This window comes from Alternaria viburni (genome assembly GCF_023758015.1).
Source record: "Alternaria viburni strain BMP 2772 chromosome Unknown scaffold_3, whole genome shotgun sequence".
NCBI classification, from domain to species: domain Eukaryota; kingdom Fungi; phylum Ascomycota; class Dothideomycetes; order Pleosporales; family Pleosporaceae; genus Alternaria; species Alternaria viburni.
This window is the reverse complement of record NW_026055772.1, coordinates 891,108-916,824: the sequence shown is the minus strand read 5'-3', so window position 1 is coordinate 916,824 and position 25,717 is coordinate 891,108. Positions and strand designations below refer to the sequence as shown.

Here is a 25,717-nt window from a genome sequence, read left to right as displayed (position 1 = left end):
TATCACAAAAGAGAAATGGGTATAATATGCGCAACCGAATCTACTAGTCTTCCTACACCGTGTCACTGACCAAACGTAGCAAAGCTGCGGTGCAAGAGCGTTGTAGTCGCAGCGGGAACTCGCGCCAGAGCATACGTCCTTTTTCCCATCAATATCGACTTTATCAAGCCAGCCATCAACCCATTCTTCCACATACGACCATAGGACACTGAGAATTAGGCTTCCCGTCCGCTCAGCCATATACAAGCAGTGTACCGGCGGATTAGTAGTTAGGTGGGTGACCACTAGCGAATCCCCGCTGTTGTATGTTTTTGCCTTCTTTTTGCCCATGCAGCATCGCCGACACCAGCGCGTTGAAGCAAGAAAGCGGTGTCTTTTTTTGCTTGCGACCAGAGATCTCCGAGGCCTCGAGCCTTTTTAGCTATTCCAAGGCCTAGCTACAGGAAGCATTGAAGTATAAACGTCAGAGCATCAGGACTGGATCAGTGACTCGCTTGCTGATGCTTTTTTTCTTAGACTGACGTCATAAAACTATGCTTCTTGCTAATGCTTAAGAACCTTACGACTCTTCTCTACAATCAGTAGGTCATGCGGACGGACTATGCGCTCTACTCTTACGGAATTTGAAGATATCCCCTATCCTGCGAGATGCACGTTTTTTGACACCAAACAAATCATCTGCAACCTGTCTTGCTTCCCAACCAAGGTTCTTCTTGCGCTTTTCGTAAAGTTCAGCCGGAAACTCGAACTTGTCGCGATGCTTCCTGATGCAGTCGAGAGCTGCGGGCTTCCCCATATCCATTGCGAGATCGAGCGCAGTGCGTCCGTTCCACTCCAGCCTCGTGATCTCAAGTGACGCGTTCTCAAAAAGCGCATCGAGAGCTTCATAGGCGCCCTTGAACAGAGCCCAATGTATTGGGTATCTCCCTTGGTCAGGCAATAGCTGGCGTAACATCTCTGGGTTTCGTTCGATCAGGACACGCACACTGGGAGCGTCATCTCGTTGAATTGCATGAGAAAGTTCGTCATGCATCCGATGTTCAGCAATAGCCGTTGGCAAGATGTCTTTGTCTGAGGCGCTGGGTTCAGCGTCGGCAGTTGGTTCGGCAATTGGCTCTCGCGGAAGACGTAATTCTTCTGAGATGTCGCGATATTCGTACTTTTCAGGCGCGAGCTCATACCCGCTCCAATCTCGCTGAATGTCGGCAAGCTCGTTGCGTAACTGAATTGCTCTTATCCTTTCGTTCCGATTGACGCGAAGAACCCGTCCGAAGATGACCTTCAGTACGTCTAAAACGAATCTCTGCTCTATTCGAAAATTGTAGGTTGCCCTGAGTAGTGTGTTGGACCAATGTATGAGAAAGGGATGCAGAGAAGCGCTATATTGTTTTCCTGGTCCTGGAATAACAATCGTGTTCGAGGCATGCGCTTGCTCCGGTAGATAACAGCAGACGTACGCATTCCGGTTTTCCCATTGATAGGAGTCACTCCTTATGTAGAACAAGGGCTCCCTACCACCACTGTTCAAGAAATCGACCATCAAGAATGTCTCCAGCTCCATGACTGTCCTTGGCCCATCGGAAATGAACGCAAGTACCATGAGCGTGATACAGCCCATAGACCAGACATCACTCCCTCGACCTGCCTGACTTGTGTTCAACTCCTGGATCTCAGGGGCTTGATATAGGCCGACTGGTCTTGTCGCAGGGACCGTAGATGCTTGCGAAGAAGCCGAACCAGGTCGTGCGGATACTGCCCTTTGTTTTGTGTCTTCTTTGCGAGCTAGACCAAAGTTGCTGAGCTTCCAGATAAGCTCATACTGCTTTTCGCCCCCAGAGTGATTCTCGAAAATCAAGATGTTGTCTGGTTTTATGTCGAGATGTAAAGTCTCAAGCTTATCATGCAAGCATTCTAATGCTTCAACGATTCCGACAAGGCTAGCAAACAAACAAGATGGTCTGACATTTTCCTGAGCGCAGTCTTGAGTTTTGAACAGATCACTCAAATTGAAATCTGCAAGCTCGAAGATGAGAGAGTGTCTGATCGGGCTGCCGGTCGCATCGACCTCAGTTATACTTCCCCAATCTAGCAGAATTGCGTCATGCTTGCCGTACTTTCGCAGTTCTTTGAGAATGCCGAGTTCGATTTCGAAGTCCTGGGTGGCTTCGAGCATATTACGCACAGATCCTATAGCCTTGAAGACTTTGAGAGCCACGATTTTGGTGCTGTTCGGATTACCAGTGACGAAATCGGAGTCTTTCCGATCCTCATTTACTCGAATTTCCCAGTGGCATTGTGCTATCTCAGCCTTGAAGACTTGGCCTTGAGAGCCGCTCTTGATGGGATGATAGCTGCCCATGAAAGGTAAGCGTTCGCTGGTGGTGATGTCATGATGATAGAGCTTCTGAATCGTCTTTGGTTTGAAGATTGCTTGCTCCTCAAGTATGGATGCGTGGTATCTGTCAGGGACTCCATAGTTGAATAGCCTCTCCTCTGTGAATGGCATCGAATCGTCGGATGGAATAAAACGGTCGCGATCGGCTTCAGGTCGATCGAATTCAGAAGTCAACCATGCCAAGAACATCAAAAGCAACTCGAGTCGGTCTTGATATAAGAATAGCGCAAGCAGGGACTTTCGAGACGGCGTACCCGTTGTTGCTGAAACACAATTCTCGATGACCTTGTCGGCACCGGTAGGGTATGCACCATACTGTTCGTCAGCGGCATCGCTGGTAATAGCTTGTGAGACATCCTCGACTCTGGAGGAAGAACCCATACAAACAAGCTCCCTGAACAAAAGGTCCAACGACTTGTAGGTGAGTATCTGATCCAAGTCGGTCTTTGGCAAGAAGCGGCGAGAGTGTCTGTCATTTCTGGGGATATCTTCCACAGTGCGTCCGATAGCATCTTGCAATTTCTGGGCCAGCTCCTCACCTTGAGCTTTGCGTGGTATAGACACGCTGGTTCGCAACACTGCGAAACTGGGCCCACTACTTATCGCGCCTGGCTCCCCGGAGAATTGGGTCGTGACGACGTCCCAATTAATGTCTTCGGAATCTGGAACAAGGTAATGAGACGCATCTGACAGCTTCCCTTCATCCTCGAGCAAGAACCGTTCTGCATTGCGACCAAATGATTCACTGGTTGACTGCGAAACAATGGCTCTGTCGCTAGACTCAAGCTTGGCTGATGCTGATAGACTTCCGTTATAGCTATGTAAAGCCTCCAGGGACTGTTGATTCTGCGAAGATGTCGAGTCCACGTCGTCATGCAAAGGTCGCGGCAGCGCGAACAAAGCAATGCGTTCCAAGTGGCGAGCAACATGATCGCACAGACTTTGGGATTCGCTTTTGCACAAATTGCATTTTCCCGCAGAGCTGCAGTGGGCGCGTCGAAACATAGGTGCCAGATTGGCTATCTGGTCCAAGGAAAGCTCAGTTCCATGACTCTCCGACATGTGACTCTTGAACTGCTCTGGTGTCTTGCATATGTCGTGCCCCTCAACGTTGCAATGCCATTCGCAGCGGTGCTCTTGAGTCTCGTGCAAGTACCATGCGTTCCGGCTTGCGAAGAAATGGTCCTGGAATCTGCAACCGGAGAATGTACAGACATAAGGTTTGAGATCGCGTAGGACGTGCTTCTTCCATGCCCTCTCTGTGCTGATGTATTGTGTGATCTTGCAGTAGGGACAGAGGAAATGACTAAGTGGAGTTCCGTCTGCGTTTTTTGGCATCGGAGGTATAGGAAGGCCTATGCTGTTGATCGCGTAGGTAGATGCTCGGGAATGGTGTGAAGATGCAACAGAAGGGGGGAAGTCGAACTTTTGTAGGTCGGGCCGATCTGGAGGGTTTAGATGAGTCGTAGCTTTTGATGGACGTGAAATCCCAGAAGCTTGTTCTGAAGGGGTTGTCGTATAAATCACAGCATTCGCTTCTGATTGTGTCCCAACGACGAGTCCAGCTGAGAGACCGCGCTGTATTGGCTCTGGCTGCAGCTTCGCGTTGTGTTCTTCTTGATAGTACAGAATTTGCCGCCTGAGAGATATGAGTCGCCCGAGCCGAGTGGCTATAGTAGGATCAAGTTCAGGGTGCAAATCCTGCACAAATCGTGCATCATACTGCTGGTATGGCGCAAATTTCTCCCTGATCCGGTCCGTGATTCGTTCAAGTGCAGCGGGGCGTCGTATGGGCATCTTGTACAAACAGTTGATTATAAAACGTATCAACTCTAATGTCTTAGGAAGCTCCAGAGGGTTGCTTTCAGCAGAAGCGGATAGATCCGATGCTTCCGAATGTCGTCTGACTTGCTTGTCATTTTGTTCTCCGCTGCTGTCAGAATCTGCATCAGAGTCGGTCTCGGAGTCGGTGTCCGAGCTCATTATAGAGTCGATGGATTCAACACCCAGATCTAGGTCCACCAACTCCTCGAAAGGCGTCGCCTCATTTTGCACTATCTGGGTCGCTGGCCGGGTTAACATCTAGTAGACTGAGGTGCCGAGTCTTATATCTACTCACCTCTCACGAGCTTTCGAATCGTTTGGTAAGCTTGCGCGTCAAAATTTGGAACACTTCCACTGACGGTGAAAGATTATAGATGCAGCACGGAACACGATGGTGCCGAAGGGAATAATGAAATAATCGGAAGCACTCAGGAAGGAATCTAAAGAATGAAGCGATGCGCTACCACCTACCCATCTGTTCAGGCTGTTAAGGAAGCTCGAGACCTATTTACCGTAAGCTATCTGTGTGGAGGCGAGCGACGTATTATATGCATACCTTTTCCTGGTAAAAAGGCGAATTGCGCAAGCGGTAATCGAGGGAAAGCCCGTTCGAGTCTCCGGAGTAGACGGCGCCCACGTTGTTTGCCCAAAGGATGAGTTTGTCCAGCTCCGATTCGACATCTCTGGGCGGCATCTGATCGCCTATGGCGCGTTTTGGTGATAGAACAGCGGATAACAGGGCCTGGAAGGAGCCATAACAAGAAGCATAGAGGTCTGCAAGCTGTGAGGCCATCGCTAGAAGATGTAGCAACGATGGAACCCATAGATGTATCTACTCGGATAAGGTGTTGAGAGCAAGAAGGCTGAAAGCGGGGGCATGACGGGGTCAGACAGCGTTAGTCTGCGTTCGGCCTAGGGCGATTACATCCCAGTCAGCCTTCAGGACTTGAATAGCACCTTGTAGTATTCGACTTGTACCAAAGAGTCGTTTATGAGAAAATGCGGGCTACTGTTGCCCGTCTTTTTGTTTACTTAAGTATGGCTTAAGGTGCCTATCTGACTCTAGGTTCAAGGAAACTGCAGAAACTGGCAATACTACTGCCTTGAATGCTATCTAAGACTCTGATAGTATAATGAATAAATGGAGTGCGCCTTTGACCCAGACTGCGGTCTGGTATTGGTCAATTCAGACTACCGATAGCTCCACAACGCTTCATAGTGCTGATGTAGGCCCTCCTTTGGCCAACGAAGAAGCGGATATGAGAGGAATGTAAAAGACTGGACCTCGCGAATAGAATTGTTCCAACATGTACCCAATCTGTTCATCCTGCTGGAGCAATGAGCTCGTAGTCTTGTTGCAATGGCCTAATGACATGTTTGATGAAAAGAGCCCGAAACTTTTCGTCATCCAAGCTAGAATTCAACGGGGACCCAAGCTCACTGTGAACACAAGATGCTACCACCTCCGCAAATCTATCGAGTTCACGACTCTGGAAATCTGCCAACAGTCTATTTGCGACACGCACCTCGGTTCCGGGTACAACGTTGCCATGAGAGTCAAGCTCGTCAGATCGGGCCATGGCCAGCAATCGACGACCGTAGGTCAGTTCCATAAGTGAAACACCAAGCCCAAACAGCAGCGCATTCTTAGTGAACTTCCTACCCTCACTCACTACAGAAAGGTCTGTGCTTGTCGCTTTGACAGTGATGAAAGTTCGCGACACGTAAGCTGGCTCAGATAACGGAATATCTGGAGTAGACGGATCCGTAAGGAAGAACACAGAGTCGTGACCATAGTCGGAACCGATCCACGGTGTGCCGTGAAGCTGCAATACCGCCACAGCCATTTGTAGGGCTATAATTATTCTAGTCATCATCAACACAACTTTTACATGATAAATTTGAACTTGACGTACTTTTCCTTCGTGGATACACCGTTCTGTGGCCGTTTGTTCATGATGTCTCCCAAAGACATGATCGCGCGTGTATTGAGTGGCTTACGACAGTGCAGTGACTCGTGTATGTGGAATCTCCATGGATAGTCGTTTAGATAACCGATGCACGACCCCATGTTTGCAGGAATCTTGAGCGTATGGCAGATGTCATCTATTTCTGGGGCAAGATAGTTCTTCGGAGACTTTGGCGTCAGAGCTGGCCTGGGCAATGTATTGGATGCGGACGAGCTCGGGGCTGCAAAGTGTATCGATGGCACAGATGTTGTTACAGCCTGTGCTAGTGCTCTAGTCTAAGCATAAATTTCATTTCCTTTCCATCATGAGAGTGGGTTGGTGCACTTACGGGGCCACATGCTCGGGTTCTATGTCGATGTCGCGCCAATTCCATGGGGGCGCAAGGGTTCGCCCAGGTTTCTTCTCGAGGGAAAGAATGCATTTGGCTCGGAACTCACTTTGAGATGCCTCGTCTTGAATGCGCAGCTGCAAGCTGACTTGATGAAAGTGTCCGCAATGGCAAGAACGTTTGAAACGAGAGTCAAGACTTTTGAACACACGTTCCGCGTGGTCGCGAACAGCTAACCAGTGAGTGGGGTCAATTTCCTTCAGCTGTTCTATTCGAGGAGCCTGCAGTTCTGCCGCATCTGTGAGGAATCTACCAATTGTCTCGATCTCCTTGCTGATGTCTTGCGTTATACCTCGGCAGCGTAAGAGTTGGTGTCGACGTGAGTTTAACGACCAATGACGTCGATTGAAGAATTCTGCCCGTTTTGTTGTGTCTTCAATCTGTTGGTTTCCCGATTTCGTGATCCAAGGCGGCTAACTATTAGCAATGCGAATCGCAACAATCGAAATAGTTGAGTAGCGTACAAGGTAATCATTGTCCAACTCTAGTCGCTTCTTCAGTTTCTCCAGCTTTTTGTGCAACCGCTGCGTCGCCCTCACATACGTGTCATACAATGGCCCTAGTCTCCTCTCGAGTTCTGCGTTCAACTGTGGCTCTTTCCACTTCGCTGAGGTTGGGTGCCGAATCAGCTGCTCTCTCTCCTCATGTGAGATCGTAAGTGGCGAGAGTAATCGCTGGCAAGAAGCATAATAAGATATCATTGCCATATCGATATCGAGTCTCTCAGCCTCATAAGCCTGTTCGAAGTAACGCAAAGTCTTGAAAGTCGATGCCTAGGACATTGCTATCAGTGAATGCGTCCTCTACCGTTCGCTAGTCATCTTACACCCGCAGAATATCCTTCCAACGCTTTACAGATAAGCGGAAATACAGCGAGTATAACGCCAGCTACTTCAAATCCGGACATCGCACATGCTCTAGTATTGCAGATGTGAAGGTTTGAGCATGAGATCGTGTTCGCGGGGTAATCAGGCTGAGTGGCGGCTTGTGAAGTCGGGCGGCACATCATCAATCTAGCCTGTTCCCAGCCACCTGCGGCCCTATGCTTGCGCATGAGAAAGCACTCGTTTTCATTGGTTTGTAGGCTCTTACCAATATTCGCCCAAATCTTTCAGCCTGTTACCATGATTAACTTCGTATAACGCCCGCTTGTGTCGCTCTACTCAGGTCTATGTCGTTTTGTCAAGTCCATACACCATCAATATTACTTATTCAAGACAACCTAAGTGTAGAGGTTTGGTATGTGCCACAGAGGCTGCAAACTCCAATCAATGCAAACATCAAAATTTGTCATGATCATTAGAAACTACCCGCTCAAACCCCAACACCAAATCGAATCCCAAACATAAGAAAAGGCGTCAAAGCCAACGATCCATACTCCCAAAGGGGGGATACTTCAGCCCACTCGGTTTCCTCCTCCTCATCCACCTCCCACCCCCACTCGCACTACTCCCCACAGTGCTACTCACGCAATCCCAATCCCACGGCATGCTCTTGCTCAAGGCCTCGTAGCCGGCTACTCTGCGTAAAGTACCTCGGGTTCGCTCTTGTTGAACGTTGCGCAAGGCTGTACGGGTGTTTTCCCGGACTGTCGTTGTTGATACCCTAGGCTCGATGATTTGAGTGTGATAAGTGGGTTCGCGAGGGCGGGATGCTGGTGGGCAACGTGATGGTTCGCGGGTTGGAGGTGGAGGACAAGGGGATGAGATTGTGCGTTTTCTGCCGGAGCCGCGGAGGTGGCCTTCTTTGATGTCGACTATGCCGAGTCCGTGGTGGTGGTGGCTGTGACCATGAATCGGATGCATGAGTAGTGGATGTAGATGCGGATGTCTGTGGTGGTGATTCAGGTGCGCATCGAAATGCACGTGATCATGGCCACCTCCTTCCTCCACCTCGAGGCTCATACTCGGTACTCTGACGCGCACGTCGCTAAAACGAGGTGATGCTGGACTACGACGAACGCGAACGAGGTCCTCCGCACATGAAGAGTCGGTAGAAGGGCGCTGTTGCTTTTTGCCTTTGGCTGGTGTGAGGGTGAACCAGCACATTTCTGGTGCGCGGCGAGGAGAGATCAACGCCGGAATCGATGCGCGCGGGCAAGGGGTAGAGTCGGGTGGGTGGGGCAATACGGTGGTAAGCAGTGTGTGAAAAAGATGGGGTGTAAGTTGAAGGTGGTCGCGAAGGTTGATAGTACGAATAAGGTGTAGTGTCGTAACGGGGCATTCAGAAGACTTGAAAGAAGAGCAGACAATGGGGTGAAGGCGGTACTTTATCCTATGGCTGACACACAATGTACATATGATCAGATCCTTCCGCACTCCTTCTCTTGATGGCGGCCACCTATGTATATACTGTTGCCCTCGACGATCATTTGCTACCATCACGCACGCTGCGCCGGACCTGCACGCGGGCCGCACGTATGCTTATACGTGAGAGGACAAATGAGACAGAGTGAGTGAAAACGGTGCCTGCATGATTGTTGCTGGTGCCTGCATATAGGCAATGCAAACATGTGTTCAAGTCCGCTGGGCGAGTGACTGAGGCTGACATGGGTGCGAGATGCGCGCGTGGGTCGGCGCCGTGTCTTGCCTGACCTCAAGTCTCAACGAGCGGCATGTGACGCTTGAGCCCCGACGCCCGTTCCTGACTTGCGCGATGCGAGAACTTGTAGTACCTGATGACGTATGTAGAGGTGTAGTAAGGTCGTGCAATAGTCCTTCCGAAGGCATTTTCCTCTTTTACGATGCGTCCGCGCCACGCTGGTCCAACGCTGTGTGTAACGGGATGAATGCAGATAGCTCTACACTCTTTGCGCATGCGCGTGCCTGTGAACATGATCGCATTCCTTCTCTTTAGTTAAACGGAGTAGATGCTATTGCGATAAATGGCGATGACGCACACCAGGCGCGCGGTACTGAGCATCGCTGCTGGTATGAGTGGCGATCACTGCGAGGTTAGTACTAGAGATGAAGACGTGGGCATAACAAAGAACAAGCAAGCGATAAGACTCGTCACCCATGGCAGAGTCTAGGCGCAAAGACAGCTCGAAAGTACGCAGGTCGTTGTAGGGTAGTTCATCGGCGCTGATGCACCGGACTGGTGAAGGCAACAGCTAGACGCGGCTATGTCTTGGCATTACCGACAACGCCGGAGCTTCGAGCTCACATCACCACGTCAAACAATCAAACAACCCCACCCCAACCCTTCGATCACGTTTCCGATACCCTCTGAATCTAACAAGTACATACCGTCGCAATCATGGATTCATTAGTGTCGCAGTACAGCCGACCGCCGTATACAGAGGAAGGCCCGTCCGAGGAGGAGCAGTTGCAGCTCTACAGCGGCACCCCAGAGCTATCTCTCAAGTTTGCCCTACCACCAGTAGCTCAGGTGCGCTCACCCTCTATCATGACTTATGAAGGGCGGAATATACTAATACCGTCATAGTCAGCATCATGGCTCCGCGCAATGACGGACGACTACTCCAACCCCAACTGCCCCATCAAGATCGCCCACGGAACCACAACTCTCGCCTTCCGCTTCAAGGGCGGCATCATCGTAGCCACCGATTCGCGTGCGACGGCTGGAAACTGGATAGCCAGTCAGACGGTCAAGAAGGTCATTGAGATCAACAACTGCTTGTTGGGAACCATGGCTGGTGGCGCTGCTGTACGTACAGGACAACCACACGAAGGAGTTTGAAGAGAAGTGGAGTATTGACATATAGTAGGACTGCCAATACTGGCTCGCATACCTCGGAATGCAATGTCGCCTCCACGAGCTCCGCCACAAGCGCCGTATCTCCGTCGCCGCCGCATCCAAGATCCTCGCCAACCTCGTCTACTCATACAAGGGCATGGGTCTGAGTATGGTACGTCTTCCTCCCTCATAGCCATCCTCTCTACCTTTCCCATCTAACCCCCTCCCTAGGGAACAATGTGCGCAGGCGTAACCCCGCAAGAAGGCCCCGCCCTCTACTACATCGACAGCGACGGCACGCGCCTCGCCGGCAACCTCTTCTGTGTCGGTTCCGGTCAGACCTTCGCCTACGGTGTGCTCGACGCACAGTACAAGTACGAACTGGAAGACGACGAGGCGCTCGAGCTGGGCAGGAGGAGTATCCTTGCTGCTACCCATCGCGACGCGTACTCTGGTGGTTTCATCAACTTGTACCATGTCAAGGAGGACGGCTGGGTCAAGCACGGCTTCAACGATACGAATCCGATTTTCTGGGAGACGAAGCTGAAGAAGGGCGAGTTCTCGAATGTTACTAGTGCGTTGGAGTAGTGTGGCGAAGGAGAGCGGGAGAAGGGACCTGGCATGCGGATACTGCGTGGAGTAGGTCTAAAATGGCCCATGAATGCTATAGTGTAGCAGGTCAATCAAATCACGACTTAGACATGTCCAATGAAATAACGGAATATCAGAGCATTTCTCTCACGATGTAGGCAGGGAGAGCATTTTGTGAACAGGTGTGCATTTGCATTACCGAATCATACGCGACTAGTCACCATTATCTATGATACTATGCATGCAACCCCCAAGACCGAGCTAATGACTGAAAAAAAGAAAAGAGCCGCAATCCATGCTGGCTGACTGAGTGTCAAAAACGCCTTGACTCTCCCCTCCCATCTCCCCTCCGTCGACTACGTAACACGGAAAACAAGAAAAAGAAATGACGTGCAATGTACACTATCCCAGTGCCGAATAGTTGGGTATAAGCAAAAGCCTCCTAACAAGGAAGTAGTAACGCCGCGCAAGTCCCGTTGTCCCCATACGTTGGACATGTTCGAACGCCGTTGACCGAATTGATGCAAGACAAGACAAAACAGAAAATGATGTGGAAAAATCAAGGAAAAGGAAGGAGAACATCTCCAATGATAGTGAAGTAGTGCCAAGAAAGGGTGTGGTGTGGTGTAGTTTGCTCAACGACTCCGCCTTCGTAATCCCAAATCCTCTTGTTGCAGCTGCTTGATCAGATCGAAGCTCGCTTGGTCGAGGTTGGGGTCGATCATGTTGATCATGCTGCCCATGGGGACGTTCATGCCGCCGTTCATGCCCACGGCCATGCCCATACCGGTTCCCATACTCATGCCGTGCTCCAATTTGATGCCGTTGCCATTGCCGTTTTCTTGCCGTTTGCTGGGTGTGGATTTGGGTGTTTTGCTATTGCGGCCAGCGCGAGAGGGCGTTTGACTGGCTTTGTGGCCAGAGGAGTTCTGCGTACGAGCTTTGTATGTGTTGTTGAGTGTAGGCGTGACAGGTGGGGGAGGGAAGTCGGAGTTTGTGGTGAAGTTGTTGTAGTTGTTTGTGGCCGGGGAGGTGATGTATGGGTTGTAAGTGTGGTTGTTGGTGGTTGCCGTGGGTGAAGCAGCGGAGACATGTCTGGGCGAAACAGGTGATGATGGATTACGGACGGCGTGGTGTTCTGATCCGGGCTTTGATGTGAAGCCGTTCGTGTGCGTTTGCGCAGTATCGTTGTGTGGTGGCGGACCAGGCGTGAGCGGCTCTATACTAGGACCATGGACTTCGCCGTTGCGTCCAGTGGGTTCCATTCCGTCCATGAGCATCGGATCGGTCGGTTGATACTCGACAGACGACATGACCGTATCACCGTTTGCGTGGTACGAGTTCGCCACGTCGTGATTGTAGTCGCCGTTCGTATATGCTTGAAGGGCAGGATCAACTGGCACTAGATCGTCATTCTCAGGACTTTGATCTAGCGCTTGCTGGGCGGAATAGGCCATCTCTTGGAGGAAAGACGAACCACCACTGAACTGGTTCGGAAGAGAATGTCGCGCATGCATGTCTCCATGCAAATATTCGTCGTCATATGAAGATTCATGTCTCATCCGCTTTGCTGTTGATCCCGAGTCCTCATCGCTGACTCTCCGTTTCTTAGACGCTGAACCCCGCGGAATGGGGATCTCGTTGGCCTTGACAGGATCAACATTGCCATACTCGTCGTGTATGCATCGCCGCTTGCTCTTCCTGCAGTCGGCACAAGCCTTGACTCTGCCAGACTTGAGTGCATAAGGGTCGCCGTTCACATCAGCCATGATTGGGCCGCCATTCACTGGCCCATTGGCGGCGTTTGACAAGCTATCTGCAACGGAGTGATCGCTCAGCCGGCGTTTGACAGATATGCCGTATGAGCCAGAGAGATCGATGGTGTGCATACCCGGCTTTGATGTATCAATAAGCTCGTCTTTGTGTTTGCATCGGATACGGCGCTTCCTACATGCATCGCATGCAACACGTTTGGGTCCGAGCTGAGATGTTTTGGGTGTGGTGATGTGCGGGTTGTTTGCCGACGGTCGTAGGAAACCAGTTAATGGTCCGGACGTTACAGGCACCATTTCATAGTTGTAATTCTCCACTTCGATAGGCGGCGAAGGCTCGGGAACCACATCAGAAGCTTTGATGCGGGCTGAAGATCTCTCTGCCGTTGCTCGTAAGGCTTCATGGAGCGTCTCACGCTCCAGTCTCTTAACCTGAGCAGCACTGAGCTTCTTCTCTGTGGTCTCCATCACTTCGGGAAGAACAGCATCAGAGAAGGCCCAAGATGGTATGGTCTCATTCCCGCGTTTCCATGCGATCCACATTGCAAAGCGTCGGGCTAGCACAAGCGGCTCGCCATGGCCCTTGGGGATCGACTTGTTGACAGCGCTTCTGGTCTTTTGAGGCACATCGATTTTTCCTTCGGTAATCAAGACAGTTCTCCAAATGTAGTTCAGAAGATCGCTCAGCCCTTCGAGTTCGTGCTTGGAGTAGTACCGTTTGTTGTAGTTCTGTGCGCCGAGGTGCGAGTTGTGACCGAACCTGTCTGGCTCGCAGTAGATGGGTGTGTCTCGTGTGAACTGCTCGCCGCTTTGCAGAAGCTCTTGAACTGGACCAGGAATTGGATCTTCTTCCAGATATTTGATGGCTGTTAACCACATGATCTTCTGGAAGAACGGATACCGAAATTGCAAGGCCACCTTGGTGTTCTTCTCGATCTCCAGAATCTTAATCTGCATGCCGTAATGGATGCGGGTGAGGAAGTTACCGCCGATGACGAGGCTGTCCTCGGGAGTCCAGACTGCGTGGATCCAGCCAGAAGGAATCAACATGGTATCTCCAGGGTATAGATCTACTCGGTAACACTCCTTGACCTGTTTGCCAAGCCAGTCGTGTCCTTGATTCGGAGAAAGACACCAGTCTTCGTATTTCTTGAGGTTTTGCTTTGTTGGTGGGATAAAGAAGAAGACCTTCTTTCCCTTGACGATGTGATAGTAGACGGATGAACCGCCAAAGTCGATGTGGAAGTCGGTGAAGCAGTCTGCGACAGACATAAGGCAGTAGAACTGCACTGGGGGCGGCGCAGACTTATCATCCTCCCGCCACACGGAGTCTTGGAGGTCCATGTCTCGAACAGCCTTGGGCCGCCGGATGAGCTTTCCGAGCCTGCTTCGAGATACCTCCAGACTGATGACATTCCGTACTGGCTTTTCTCCTTGTTGCTCGTAGTAGTCGGCCCACTTCCCCATAGTCCACTTCTTGCCTTCGCCTTCTTGTGCTTTGACGTCGATGACGGGTACGGGTTCGTTTGGGCCGTAGAGTTCCGCCACGCGGCGAACCGTCAGGCCTTTGGGTATGACCATGTCCAAACTGTCTTGACCCTCGTCGGCGACTGTATCGTACCCAAAGTGTGATCCTGACCTGTCTCCTTGCCCCTCAGTGTTTCCCATGACAACGTCTTCCTCCGTTGACACCACCGAAGGGTTCATGTCGCCAGGAATCACAATCGGCTCCTTGAACCCGTTCATCTTCTCAAGGAAGTCGCCGGTGATGAGCTGGGCTGGGACACGCGCAAAGCTCTCGGGGGTGAATTCGATGTCGCCATTCTTGAAAGCTGAAATGTAGTGGTGTTCCGGGTTATCGTCTGAGGTCTTGAGAACACCCTCGTTTAGACCAGCGTAGTCAACAGTTGTGTGGGCTCTGACGGATTTACGAACCTCTGGACCATGTTAGAACTATAAGCCCAATGTGCGTCGGTAGACCTACTCGTTGTTTCACCAAACTTGGGTCTACACGGTTCGCAGTAGAATTTGTTTACCTCCCGTACCTCCCGTTCGCTGTTGAAACCAGCGCAAGGGTAGTGATACCACTCTTTGCAGCCATCGCAGCCGATCCATTGCTCGCCGTCGCCGATTTTGGTAAGTGACTCGGACGATTTGCAATGGGCGCAAATAAGTTCTGGTTCGGCTGGAGCGGGCGCAGGCTGCGCGACAGTAGTAGGAGCAGGGGCGACTGTTTGGTTCCCAGGAGGTAGTGATTTGGCCCGTGAGTACGTCGAGAGCGGCTGGTCGTCTGGTATTGGTGGAGCGGATATTGAGAAGGAATGACGACGTGCTTGCGAGGGCGAGGTTTGGGCTGGTCCAGCTAGCGGTACCGTAGGAATGGAGCTGTCCGTTGGGACCGCAGCAGACTGGTCGGCGGGCAGACTCAACGGCGACTGAAGCTGATCGGGGGCTCCAGAAGTATTTGTGGAGGGCGCACTTTTGGGCTTGGGAGTCGACTTCTTCCGTTTGCTGCTGGCCGAAGGGGTGCTACGAGATGCGCGCGCCTTCCCTTTTGGCAAGCCCTGTCCTTTTTTCGCCTTTGGCTCTTCTGACGGAACGGCATCTTGCATCTCAGGCTGTGTAACGATAGTAGGAGCTTCTTCAGGCGGTGTATGTGTTTGCGCAGCCGAGGCGGTCTGGGCTATGTCGGAGGGTGCGTCTAAAGGGTGTTTCAGGTCGACGGGTGCCTGCGTAGGTTGGCTGTAGTGGTCGGATGACGGTGGTGGCGGCGGAGGCGCTAGAAAAGGATTTTCAGGCGCTTGCTTATGTTGTATTTGTTGTACTGGTTGCGAATGTTGTAGAAGTTGCGAAGGCTGCTCGGCCGGCGCTGATTGTGAAAAGACCAACCGCTTTGCTGTCGAGGGCGGAGACTGCGCAAGCTGCGTTGTAGCTGCCGTGAAGAAATCGAGCAGCAGCTCAGCTTCAGCACGTCGGTCATCAGGCACGGCGCTGATCTGATGCATGCCATTGCCGCCGTTTGCCGTGTGCTCGACGCTATAGGACCAGCCCGGGATGTGGCTCGTAGCCGGTCTCGACTGAGACTGCCCATACTGAGGAGAGCCGTACACCTCGGAGCGCGCTCTCTTCGCGGGTCTCTCGTCGTAAGGATATATGGGCTCCCTAGGGGAGGCGTGTACGGGGGCGCGCTCGCCGATCGGGTAAGGGAGGGTCGCGGGCGACGTCGCTGGGTGTGAAGCATGGCGCGACAAGTCAGCGTAGGGCAGGTTTGTGTGCTGCCTGGTGACAGCGACATCTGCGAGGGCCTCAATGGGCGATGCCTGCGCCAGAGAATACTGCGGCGGCGGAGGTGCGGAGCGCGACGAGTGCCCGTACGTCACCCCCGGCGACGACTGCTCCGCGGACGCGCGCGCGCCCTCTCTGAGAGTGAAAGCATTGTGCGGAGCATCATTGATGTGCCTTGTGCCTGATAGCGACGCGGTTGGGATATTCGCATTGCCGGCGGGGTGCGCCGTCGAGGGCTCCGTGGGCAGCAGGATGGGCGACAGCGGCTCGTAGGCGGGCGGCGGAGGTGTAGGGGCGCGCGCCGAAGCTCGCCTGTACTGCTCCTTGAAGGACGAGAGGCGCCTCATGGTGGTCGTGGGTGCGGAGGTGGATGGACTGGGGCTTCGGAGGTGCGAGGTACTCGCCGGTCTGGCGTCTCAGACAGATGCGCGGCTATGGAGCAGCGGCACTATCAGCGGAGAGACGGGCGGAGTAAGAGCCGGGCATGGGCATGTCCTGCGGCGAGGCGACGGTGGGCGCGGTCGCGGATGAACGAGCGTAGGGGGAGGTTTGGGAGCAGAATGATGGTGGTGGAGAAGTCGGCGGGGATTGTATTGGGAATGTTGCGACCACGACCAGCACAATCCAACCACGACTCGGCCACGCCAGCGCCGACGACACTCTCAGGGCGCGATAGGTAGGCGAGGATGCGGCGGCTTCACAGAGAGCTCTAAGCGCATGTATCTGTGGTATGCAGATGGTTGGCCGTTGCAGGAGCTCTGGGGAGGAGACAAGCCGCTTCATTCGCTGCAAGTCCGCGTCTCCGATTCGAGCGCTCGATTCTACAGCAAGGAGTGCACCCATCACCATATTACCTTGCAGTGAGACATCTGTATCTCAGTACATGTCCACAATCACTACAAGCTAAATCTCCGATTTCACAACCTCTCGTTTGCGGCGCATGTGCATCGTCATCTCGGTGCTGCATGAGTCGCTGTTCTTGGTATGCGTCCGCCACGTGATGCAGCTCGGCGCTCGGACCTGCACGCCATCCACGATTGATCCCGCATGTTCACCAACTTCACTTCTCACTACAACCTCCCCACCGCCCGCCTCCCATTACAAACCCTGCAGCCCGTCCTTTACCGTTCATCACAGTCGCCAAAGTATGAGTCGAGGAGGAAAATTGGCCCCGGAAGTCAACCGGTACGTCCGCCATGCCGCATCGCGTGCCAGTCGCAAGGCCGATGCGACCAACTCACACGACATCTGCGCTAACATGTCATGTCTACAGAGCTCTCTTCGTAAAGAACCTGAGGTTAGTAGATGCCCGCGGTATCTTATCTGCCACGCGCTAATTCTCCGCCAGCTTCAACGTCACCCCAGAGGAACTCTTCGACCTCTTTGGCAAGTTCGGCCCAGTGCGGTACGTCGTCTCCCTCATGCGCTGGCGCATCTTGGCCTTCACCGTCACTCCAGGTTACTGACTTTAGCATAGCCAAATTCGCCAGGGCATCGCCAACAACACCAAGGGCACAGCCTTCGTCGTCTATGAAGACGTAATGGACGCAAAGTCGGCTTGCGACAAGCTTAACGGTTTCAACTTCCAGAACCGGTATCTCGTCGGTACGTGGCAGGCGCTTCTCTGACACAGCAAGCACTAACAGCAGCAGTATTATATCACCAGCCAGATAAGATGCTCAAGGCCGCGAATGATCTCGCCGAGCGCCAAGAGAACTTAGAAAAGCTCAAAAAACAACACGGTATTGATTAGGGGTGCGCGAGGACTCAGGAACAGGTGACATCGCGCGAGCGAAGTAAAGACAAAACTCCTGAGGGCCTCAAGACCGATAGCGTAATCTCTAGAAGCTCTTCGAGCCGCGGCGGCGACACGCGTACCTCGACGACCGATTCGATTTTAGCGGAAAAGACCGGCACTCCTTCCCCGACGACTACACCCGCCTGCCGTAGCTGCGACTGGCGTACTGTAAAACGATCGCTGAAGGGTATATTCAAGTCGGCACACGGCGTTAAGAGGTCATGAAACGTTCACGAACCATGACAGATTGCTGCATTTTCTTGGAGTGGGACTTTACTTAGGATAGCTGGTGATGCATAGGGCTATAACAGACTGCAACAGGCCCCGGCTTCCTCTACAGCGGGCAGTCGGTACTCATCCGACTAGGAATCAAGGACTTCTGGTTCCAGCAATTGCATATGACGCAGTGACATGCTAACAATGATTTCTGAAGGTAACTTCCTCAAGGTCCTTCGCACCTTCCACTTTCGGCTGCATCACGGGACTAGAACCGCCATCTGGCCGAGCTCGTGGTTTTCGCCAACCCAGTCGAAGCCTCTCTCAAAGTCGTCCATCTTGAACTCCGTCACCGAATCAAAACCTCTCTCTTTTCCAAGTTTCAACACTCCCGCTTCGGCCATCTTGATCATTTCCTTCACATCTTGACCCCGGTACATGGCATGACCATGAACTGTGATACTCTTAAACACGATATCCATCATCGGAATCTCCACATCCTTCATCGCGCCGCCACCAAAGCCCATGATACACGCTCGTCCGTACTGCTTGAGCGCGCCAAAAGCAGCACGAACATGTGTACTCCCTTCCGCTCCCATGGGCGTGAACTCGAGAAACGCATCCACGGTGCCATGCTTCTGCAGATTCTTAACATCGACCTCGATGTCGTTCGTTCTCAGGACACTTGAAACAAGCTTCGGATGCGCATCCACCAGCCGCTGAAGCGCGCGCTCATTCCTTCCCGTGACCAAAATAGTCGCTCCCATCGCAACCGCCACGCCCACAGCAGCACCTGAGAAAAGCCCCGTAGCAGGCGTAACAACCAGTCTCTCCCCGGGCCTCAATCCAATCCCCTTGAGCCCACTATACGCAACCACATCAACACTCAGCTGTACCAGCTCCGGTATCGTATACCCCAGCTCCCCACAAAGCCTCTTTTCATCCAGCGCCCAGGTGTTCTCCAAAGGCGCCTTCACATACTCCGCAAACGTAGCATATCGCCAGTTATCCGCAAAGAGCTTCTTACTCCCCTCACTCGTACCTTCCATTGCGCCCCAGAATATCCATGTATCAGCGTCGTCGCGGGCGCGGATGAAGGGCTCGAGTAAGACAAGTTGGCCTTCTGAGAGACACGTGGTGTCGGGGCCTGTAGCGGCGATTCTTCCCACGGCTCGTCCACCGGGGATCATGGGGGTGGGGTAGGTGAATCCCGCTTTTCCGGAGAGGATACCGGGGGTTTGGTGTTGAAGGAGGTTTGCGAGGATTTTGACGACGACGGAGCCCGGGCCGGGGGTGGGTGTTGGGATCGATTTGGGGATTAGGGGGCCGTTTTTGGTTTCTTGGAGTAGGGCTTTCATTGTTGGGGGGAGGGTGTTGGTGGACATGTTTGGGTATGAGGAACTGTCAACGTCTTGATAATGAGTGGTTGTTATGGAATACAATTCGAAATTAGATTTGTGTACCCTTTCCTCTATCCTACCTGCCAGGCTTTCCGTACTTATACCTGTCCATGACCACATTGGTGTGTACCCTCCATGCCATGTCATCCAACTCGTTCTACTCACCTATATCCTTCTCGCGCAAAGGCCGTCTACCTTTTCTCGGAGATTACGCATATTACACGCTTCATATACTATCACATTTGCCCCATCCTAGCGATTGAATCATGCTCGCACCACACCTCCGTCGTTGCTACCCAATCAACCAATCAGACCGCCTCGCGACTGCTGTATACGAACGCGGGTTAGACCCGCCCCTTAGCGCGGGTTCCTGTGGACCCTTTCCGCTGACGCAGTATGCAGCACGACCTCATCGCTTACGCCCTGCTGCCACAGACGATGAAGCAGCTAAACCCCGCGTTTCTTCCGTCTCGTACAGTCTTACACGCATATTCAGGTATATAACGGCGGCATGGACTCTTTGTACGAGCGCGGGTTAGACTACATCTACCCACCTCCAATGCCCTCTCTGTTCGCAGGCTTGATGCATACCTCATAGGCACTTCATCAAGAACGAGACTCAAATCAAACCGACGCTATGCCTGCTCTCGTACCCAAACGCAGCGGTTTATCAGCGCAAAAGGGTGTAAGGAAACGCCGCTGGAATGCGAAATCGAGGAATGGGTGTCAGAATTGCAAGTTGAGACGGGTTAAGGTTAGTTGTCTTGACTGTATCTATGATTTAGGCTGGTTGGGCTGATGGTTCTTGGGTAGTGCGATGAGACGAGGCCGCGGTGCGCGAAATGCGTGACCTATGGCGTGGCCTGCGACTTTGAGGGTCAGGAGGGAGAGTTGGACGTGCATGTGGAGGGCGTGGGGACAGTTGATTTTGGGAAGCTATCCACGATTACGCCGCACCATGAGAATAGAGGAGCGACTCGCACGCCGTGGAGCCCGATATCGTTCAACGGCGTTGTGACCTCTATGATTGGAGACTCTCTTCGATCTGGGGCGTCGGCGCTGGATCCAAACATGGGTACTGGACAGTCATCTTGGGAATTTTCGGAAAGTCATCTTGAGATCCTTGCGAGATTTCAGAGTAGAACATCTCTGACTGTCGGAGGTATGGTAAAACATTGAACCGTTTTGAGTATGCGGGCTGACTGACGGAATTCGTATAGGCGAGAGAATGGCCCCAGCATGCAGAGACATAGTATGCCGCCTCACATTCAACGTAACGTCCAACCCTTTCTTCCTTTAGCTGTTCAGAACTGACTTGTAGTGTAGCACCCCTTCCTAATGCACATGATCCTCGGCCTAACCCTGATGCACGACTCTGCTCTTGCCCACACTCCTACCCGATCTCTCTCTCTCCAAAACGCATCGCTGCGCCACTGGTCCCACGCCACAACCCAGTACCAGCATCTCCTCTCCGGTCCCATACCTGCGTCCCAACGCGACGCCATCTGGGCCACAGGCGTCCACCTCGGCGCTGCTTCCTTCTGGTATCTTGAGTCGGACGACCCCCACGCAGTCTGGCCGCTGAAGCCTTCCGAGCCGGGTGACCTCGCTTGGATGAAGATCGGAGAAGGCAAACGACATCTGTGGCGTATAGCAGATCCTACGAGGGAGGACAGTGTATTCAACCGTGTTTTGAAGAAGAAGACAGGCCCATGTCCCACGCCGCCCGAGTGGATGGTGAGCAACGACACTAGTCTCGTGCCTGAAAAAGTCAGGCTGGTCTTTGGTGTCACGGAAGAGTCTAATAGGGATAACAACGTCTACCACTTCCCTGTCCTGATCCTCTCGCGGATTCAACATCTACGTCTGTCGCATGGCAATGTATTGGATTTCCTATACTTCACCGCGTTTCTCACGCCCGAATTCCTGGCCTTACTAGAACAAAAAGACCCTAAAGCTGTGTTTCTTTTGGGCTGGTGGTTTAATATGTGTCGCGATGGCACGCTTTGGTGGGTGACGAGACGAGCGAGGGTCGAAGGAGAGGCTGTGCGGATTTGGTTGGGCAGAACGGATAAGCGTCTTCTCGACTTGTTGGAGGAGCTGAGTAAGAGGAGGGTAAATGTTTTGGAAGAGAGGTTCTGGGTAATGGAACGGGTTGTGGATGAGGATGGCTTCGAGACTAATTGGGCGTTGGATTCTAGAGGTAGGATATTGACGGTGGCTAATTGAGGTGGAATGTTACTCTTTTTTCATACCCTCTTCTCGACGTATACGGGCCATGAATGCGGAACAACCGTGAAGTAGGCCTTCCACTGCCAGTCTTGCGCGGAGTCCACCTGCTTGATCTTGTAGTCCCTGACTAACGTCGCTGCGATCTTCGCGAGTTCAATCTTAGCGATGTTTTGACCTGGGCAGCCTCCATAACCTGCACCAAACTGCGGTGATCAGTCAGCATATACGCGAAGCCGCCGGTGTACACTCAGTATAAGTGCAAGTGTCACTCACAGGTATCCAATGCTTCTCCATGGCAGCACTGTCTGCTTTCAACCATCGATCTGGATTGAAGACGTGCGCATCCGCACCCCAAATCTCCTTTGAGTAGTGCATCACCCATGCTTCAGTTTAAGGTCAGCCTGGTCGATAAGGAAAACATCGAAATGGATTCACTCACGGTTGATCGAAACAATAGTACCCTCAGGTATAATGCGATCTCCAATGACCAATCCTCCTTTGGGCGCTATGCGGGGAAGGCCCATGGGCACAGGACCGAAGATGCGAAGAGCCTCCTTCACGCAGGCTTGCACGAAACTACTCAACGTCAGTCTCGCACAGTCTTCCATGGCGATCAGACTGAAATGCTTCCTCACCTAAGCTGCTGTGCATCAGCATAAGACACCACCCGATCCCCACACAGCCCGTCCCTTACCGCCTTCGCCACTTCCTTATGCGCGCGCTCCCACGCATTTTCATGCCGAATCATATGATAAACAAAAGACTGTATCCCCGCCGCAACAGTATCCGACCCCGCCCCCACAGCCGCAAGCGCCTGCGTACCAATCTCGCGTATAGTAAACTTATCCGGATGCTTCTCGTGCTGCTTGAACCAGTAATGAACAGCATCATACCTCACATTCTCATTTTTCTCTCGATCCGCCAACACAGACGTGACAGTGTCGAAGAGATGGCCCATTGGTAAGATAGACAGCCATGTCATAATGGGGTTGGCTAGCAGGGCGATGTTGATCCAGCGGAAGTAACCTGCTACAGCGATATATGCGTTCAGAGCGAGGGAGTTTGAGATGGAGTTCCCGATGTCTTTGCCTTGCGCGAGGAAGCCGAAGGGTTTAGATAAGACGATTTCGCCGATTACGTCGAAGGTTAGGTAGGAGATGTAGGTGTTGAGATGCATTGGTTTCTCCGCGGCTGCGTATTCGTTCATCCAGTCGAGGAAGGATTCGAAAGTACGGTCGATGTGCTCTTCGGAGCGGAGCAGGTTGGAGACGGTATATGCCGCGGCTATGTATTTTGACTTTTCGATCTTTTTCTTGGGGTCGGTGGTGCTCATGGGTGACTGGAAGCGATAGTCTGGTAGGGCATGGATTTTGTACCAGTTTGCCTTGTACTCATGTCAGTCGTCTCGTAGATCGATGTGCTTTTCGAAGTAGTACCTTGTGTAGAGGAGCTACGAGGATCTTCGCAATGGCATCTGGATGGCTAACGCTGACTTCGTCGTATGAGATACGAACAAAGTGACCTAGAAGGACTGTGAGCGGACTATCGATGATAAGCGCTTCTGCATATCTTGTACACTTACCATGTTGTTCATGTAGGCGTATGAGTTCGAGGTTCTGATCGCCTTTTAGAATACGATGCATATGCCAAAGACGAGTGAAAGAAGCAGCAAATGGTCCTGGGAAATCGCTGATTGCCGAGAAGTACCGACGCCATGTAAGCAGAGTCAAGAGACTGAGGCCTCCAATTGAAGTGACCAAAAGCCAGTACATTTTGATTCAGTCGAGATGACTGATGTCAACATGAGCTTGATCTGCATAGTCGGAAGATATGCGGCGTGGCACATGAGTGGGATAGAAGGATTTGGGACTTGCATACTTCTGGAGTAGCGGGATGCGGCTTTAACCCAATCAGGCTTTTAGCGAGATGCAGTCGAGGTGGCATAAATTACGAACCGATAGCGAGGGTGAGGACGGGATCCCAAAGTTTTGCCTCTAATAGACGGCTTAGTACATTACAACACTGAGCAGTGCAGGAGTGAGTCGCTATGCCGAGCTAAGTGGGCTAAGTATCAACCTGACTCTACCGCAAGCTCCTCGGGCGTATCTCTGATAGCCGCTATATCCTCGGTGTATGTCGCACATCCAGTTCAGTCGTCACAATAATCGAATTCTGCCGGGAAGACTTTACAGAGTTGGAATGGGACTCCCCAAACCCGAAAACCAGTGGACCTGGTTGTTTGTGTATCCCTTCCACAAGCTCCACTTGCGACTCGTTGCCAGTCAGCCCTTGCTCTAGCCTCGTTATAGTTCCCATAGAAGCACGCTTGTTTCGGATTCCTCGGCGCATCGACGAGAGATGGTATGGCTTTTCGTTCGATCGCTCATAACTGCCCGCAGAGCTGTATTTGCCTCTGACCTTACCCCAAAGTGCTTTCATGGCGGGTAGATTCGCCGCAACGATCGCACATTGAACCTCGAATGATGCCACAATTATCATCTTTCCCACGTCTATTGATAGGTCTGTCTTCATCGAGGATACCGATAGGAGGATGGGTAGGCGGATGATTGCGACTGTGACGGAGATGATGCCGAAGGCGAGGACGGAGACGACGGTGACTTTGCGGCGTAGATTCATCTGGAGGGCCAGGACGGAGGGTATCGGTAGGCAAACAATGTAAAGGTCCATGAAGATGTTCTGAGGGCACCGTTCGTTAGTATGCGCGTAGAGTGTGCTGGCTGAGTGCCGGTAGCCAATACGTACAAGGATAGGTGGAGTGAGCATCATGACACGCATATCGATGCATGTAACCTCGGGATGCAACATGGGATTGAGAATCTTCTCGAATGGTACACATTGTAGGACTGTCATGAGTCTAGATGCCGTTAGTCTGCGGCCATATGAACTGCGGATACCATTCAACTTACAAGCTGGCAAGGAAAACCGAGAACGCAAGCGCGAATCCAAGATATACGAAGCCGCGGAACGTTTGGCCAACGGAAAGCCGTAGATAGAACAAGAGGAAAGTCATCTTGATGACGGAGTGTGCGCCATATATCACGATCTCTTCGATGAATGATATCTGCGTGCTTCCTTAGTTCTTCTATCTCTCGCGAGAACGCTGATGGAGAGCTCACCCGAAGAAGTTCCAGGGATTGAAAACTGCAATTCACATTGCCTGGTCTGTTGAAGTCAATGATCAGTCTTCGCACAATCCCAGATGATCACCCTCAAACTTACTTGCCACAGCCCAGGTTCAGAAACAGCTGCAGAACAACTTGATGAACAATACTGACGACCTGAGAGAATAAGCAAACGTGGACACATCGCAAAGCTGGCTATGTTTTACCAGCACAAGACAAGAAGCTGTATCATCCCAACCCCACGATCTCAAGACTAATGCGCGAGAGTAAAAACGGGCGACCGAGGACAGCAAGCCGATTGCGAACGTGACGTAGGCGACAGCATATGCCCACTCGAAGAGGCTGAGCACCATACTGAAGCTGCAGGGTCGGAGCTACTGCCGGAGGAGAAGGATGAACGAGCACCTCCACAAGACAGAAACAAAGGAGATGCATCTTAAGTCCAACTGCGCGAAGATCAATCCTCCACCCTACACGATGCCCGAAACAGCGTTCACGCATCGACACGATGCGAAAAACCTTTATCGCGTCTCACCTGGCTCGCTGATTTGCCTGACACACCGCGAATGCGCGCCACGGCACAACGTGCGGCGCAATTAAAGCCGGACCTGGTATAGCCATGTGTATTGTACCCCATCTCAGGGGAGACGAATGTTGATCTTATGTCGTTATGGCGGCAATCTAGATGGCGTGTGTGCTCAGGACGCGAAGAGGTACAGGCTGAGGAGCGCGGTTGAGGCCGCGAGGGGGTGACGAGCTATTCAACGGTCCTGCCGCCTTGGCAACGTACACGTGCGAGGTGGTACTATCGTCGGGTAACTTGTTCATGATCGCAAATTGGCTGATTTGGGGGGTTTAGGAGATTTGCAAGAGAATTGGAGATGTTGGAGGGTGAGGCGTGGAAGTGTGGCTAGTCAGCAAATGTCGGAAGGGTCCAAGCAATGACTAAGAAGGCACGTCATTGCGACGCATTGGCATCGACACTGAGTAAGAGCGACGGCACG

At 52.3% G+C, this 25,717-nt stretch overlaps 8 protein-coding genes across 8 annotated transcripts; 3 read left to right on the top strand and 5 right to left on the bottom strand.

The window, feature by feature from the left end:
- Positions 1–586: 586 nt before the first annotated feature.
- On the bottom strand, positions 587–4,477 carry J4E79_001930 (uncharacterized protein; the record flags this gene model as incomplete). Its single annotated transcript, XM_049350834.1, has 2 exons — positions 587–1,308; positions 1,516–4,477. 2 exons carry the CDS (start codon positions 4,475–4,477, stop codon positions 587–589), a joined length of 3,684 nt encoding a protein of 1,227 aa, XP_049214673.1.
- Positions 4,478–9,835: 5,358 nt separating this feature from the next.
- PRE2 (Proteasome subunit beta type-5) lies at positions 9,836–10,864 on the top strand (the record flags this gene model as incomplete). Its single annotated transcript, XM_049350833.1, has 4 exons — positions 9,836–9,967; positions 10,025–10,246; positions 10,308–10,448; positions 10,508–10,864. The coding sequence occupies 4 exons, from the start codon at positions 9,836–9,838 to the stop codon at positions 10,862–10,864; spliced, it is 852 nt and encodes a 283-aa protein (XP_049214672.1).
- A 638-nt stretch (positions 10,865–11,502) lies between these two features.
- On the bottom strand, positions 11,503–16,271 carry J4E79_001928 (uncharacterized protein; the record flags this gene model as incomplete). Its single annotated transcript, XM_049350832.1, has 2 exons — positions 11,503–14,576; positions 14,624–16,271. The coding sequence occupies 2 exons, from the start codon at positions 16,269–16,271 to the stop codon at positions 11,503–11,505; spliced, it is 4,722 nt and encodes a 1,573-aa protein (XP_049214671.1).
- An 800-nt stretch (positions 16,272–17,071) lies between these two features.
- On the top strand, positions 17,072–18,132 carry J4E79_001927 (uncharacterized protein; the record flags this gene model as incomplete). Its single annotated transcript, XM_049350831.1, has 6 exons — positions 17,072–17,109; positions 17,198–17,221; positions 17,273–17,329; positions 17,402–17,529; positions 17,577–17,666; positions 18,044–18,132. The coding sequence occupies 6 exons, from the start codon at positions 17,072–17,074 to the stop codon at positions 18,130–18,132; spliced, it is 426 nt and encodes a 141-aa protein (XP_049214670.1).
- Positions 18,133–18,198: 66 nt separating this feature from the next.
- On the bottom strand, positions 18,199–19,296 carry J4E79_001926 (uncharacterized protein; the record flags this gene model as incomplete). Its single annotated transcript, XM_049350830.1, has 1 exon — positions 18,199–19,296. The coding sequence occupies one exon, from the start codon at positions 19,294–19,296 to the stop codon at positions 18,199–18,201; it is 1,098 nt and encodes a 365-aa protein (XP_049214669.1).
- A 1,380-nt stretch (positions 19,297–20,676) lies between these two features.
- Positions 20,677–21,567, top strand: J4E79_001925 (uncharacterized protein; the record flags this gene model as incomplete). The annotated part of the gene is made up of 1 exon (XM_049350829.1): positions 20,677–21,567. The coding sequence occupies one exon, from the start codon at positions 20,677–20,679 to the stop codon at positions 21,565–21,567; it is 891 nt and encodes a 296-aa protein (XP_049214668.1).
- Positions 21,568–21,587: 20 nt separating this feature from the next.
- On the bottom strand, positions 21,588–23,164 carry J4E79_001924 (uncharacterized protein; the record flags this gene model as incomplete). The annotated part of the gene is made up of 6 exons (XM_049350828.1): positions 21,588–21,773; positions 21,844–21,953; positions 22,010–22,146; positions 22,206–22,213; positions 22,265–22,909; positions 23,153–23,164. 6 exons carry the CDS (start codon positions 23,162–23,164, stop codon positions 21,588–21,590), a joined length of 1,098 nt encoding a protein of 365 aa, XP_049214667.1.
- Positions 23,165–23,688: 524 nt separating this feature from the next.
- J4E79_001923 (uncharacterized protein) lies at positions 23,689–24,601 on the bottom strand (the record flags this gene model as incomplete). The annotated part of the gene is made up of 3 exons (XM_049350827.1): positions 23,689–24,267; positions 24,334–24,445; positions 24,498–24,601. The coding sequence occupies 3 exons, from the start codon at positions 24,599–24,601 to the stop codon at positions 23,689–23,691; spliced, it is 795 nt and encodes a 264-aa protein (XP_049214666.1).
- Between the last annotated feature and the right edge of the window lie 1,116 nt (positions 24,602–25,717).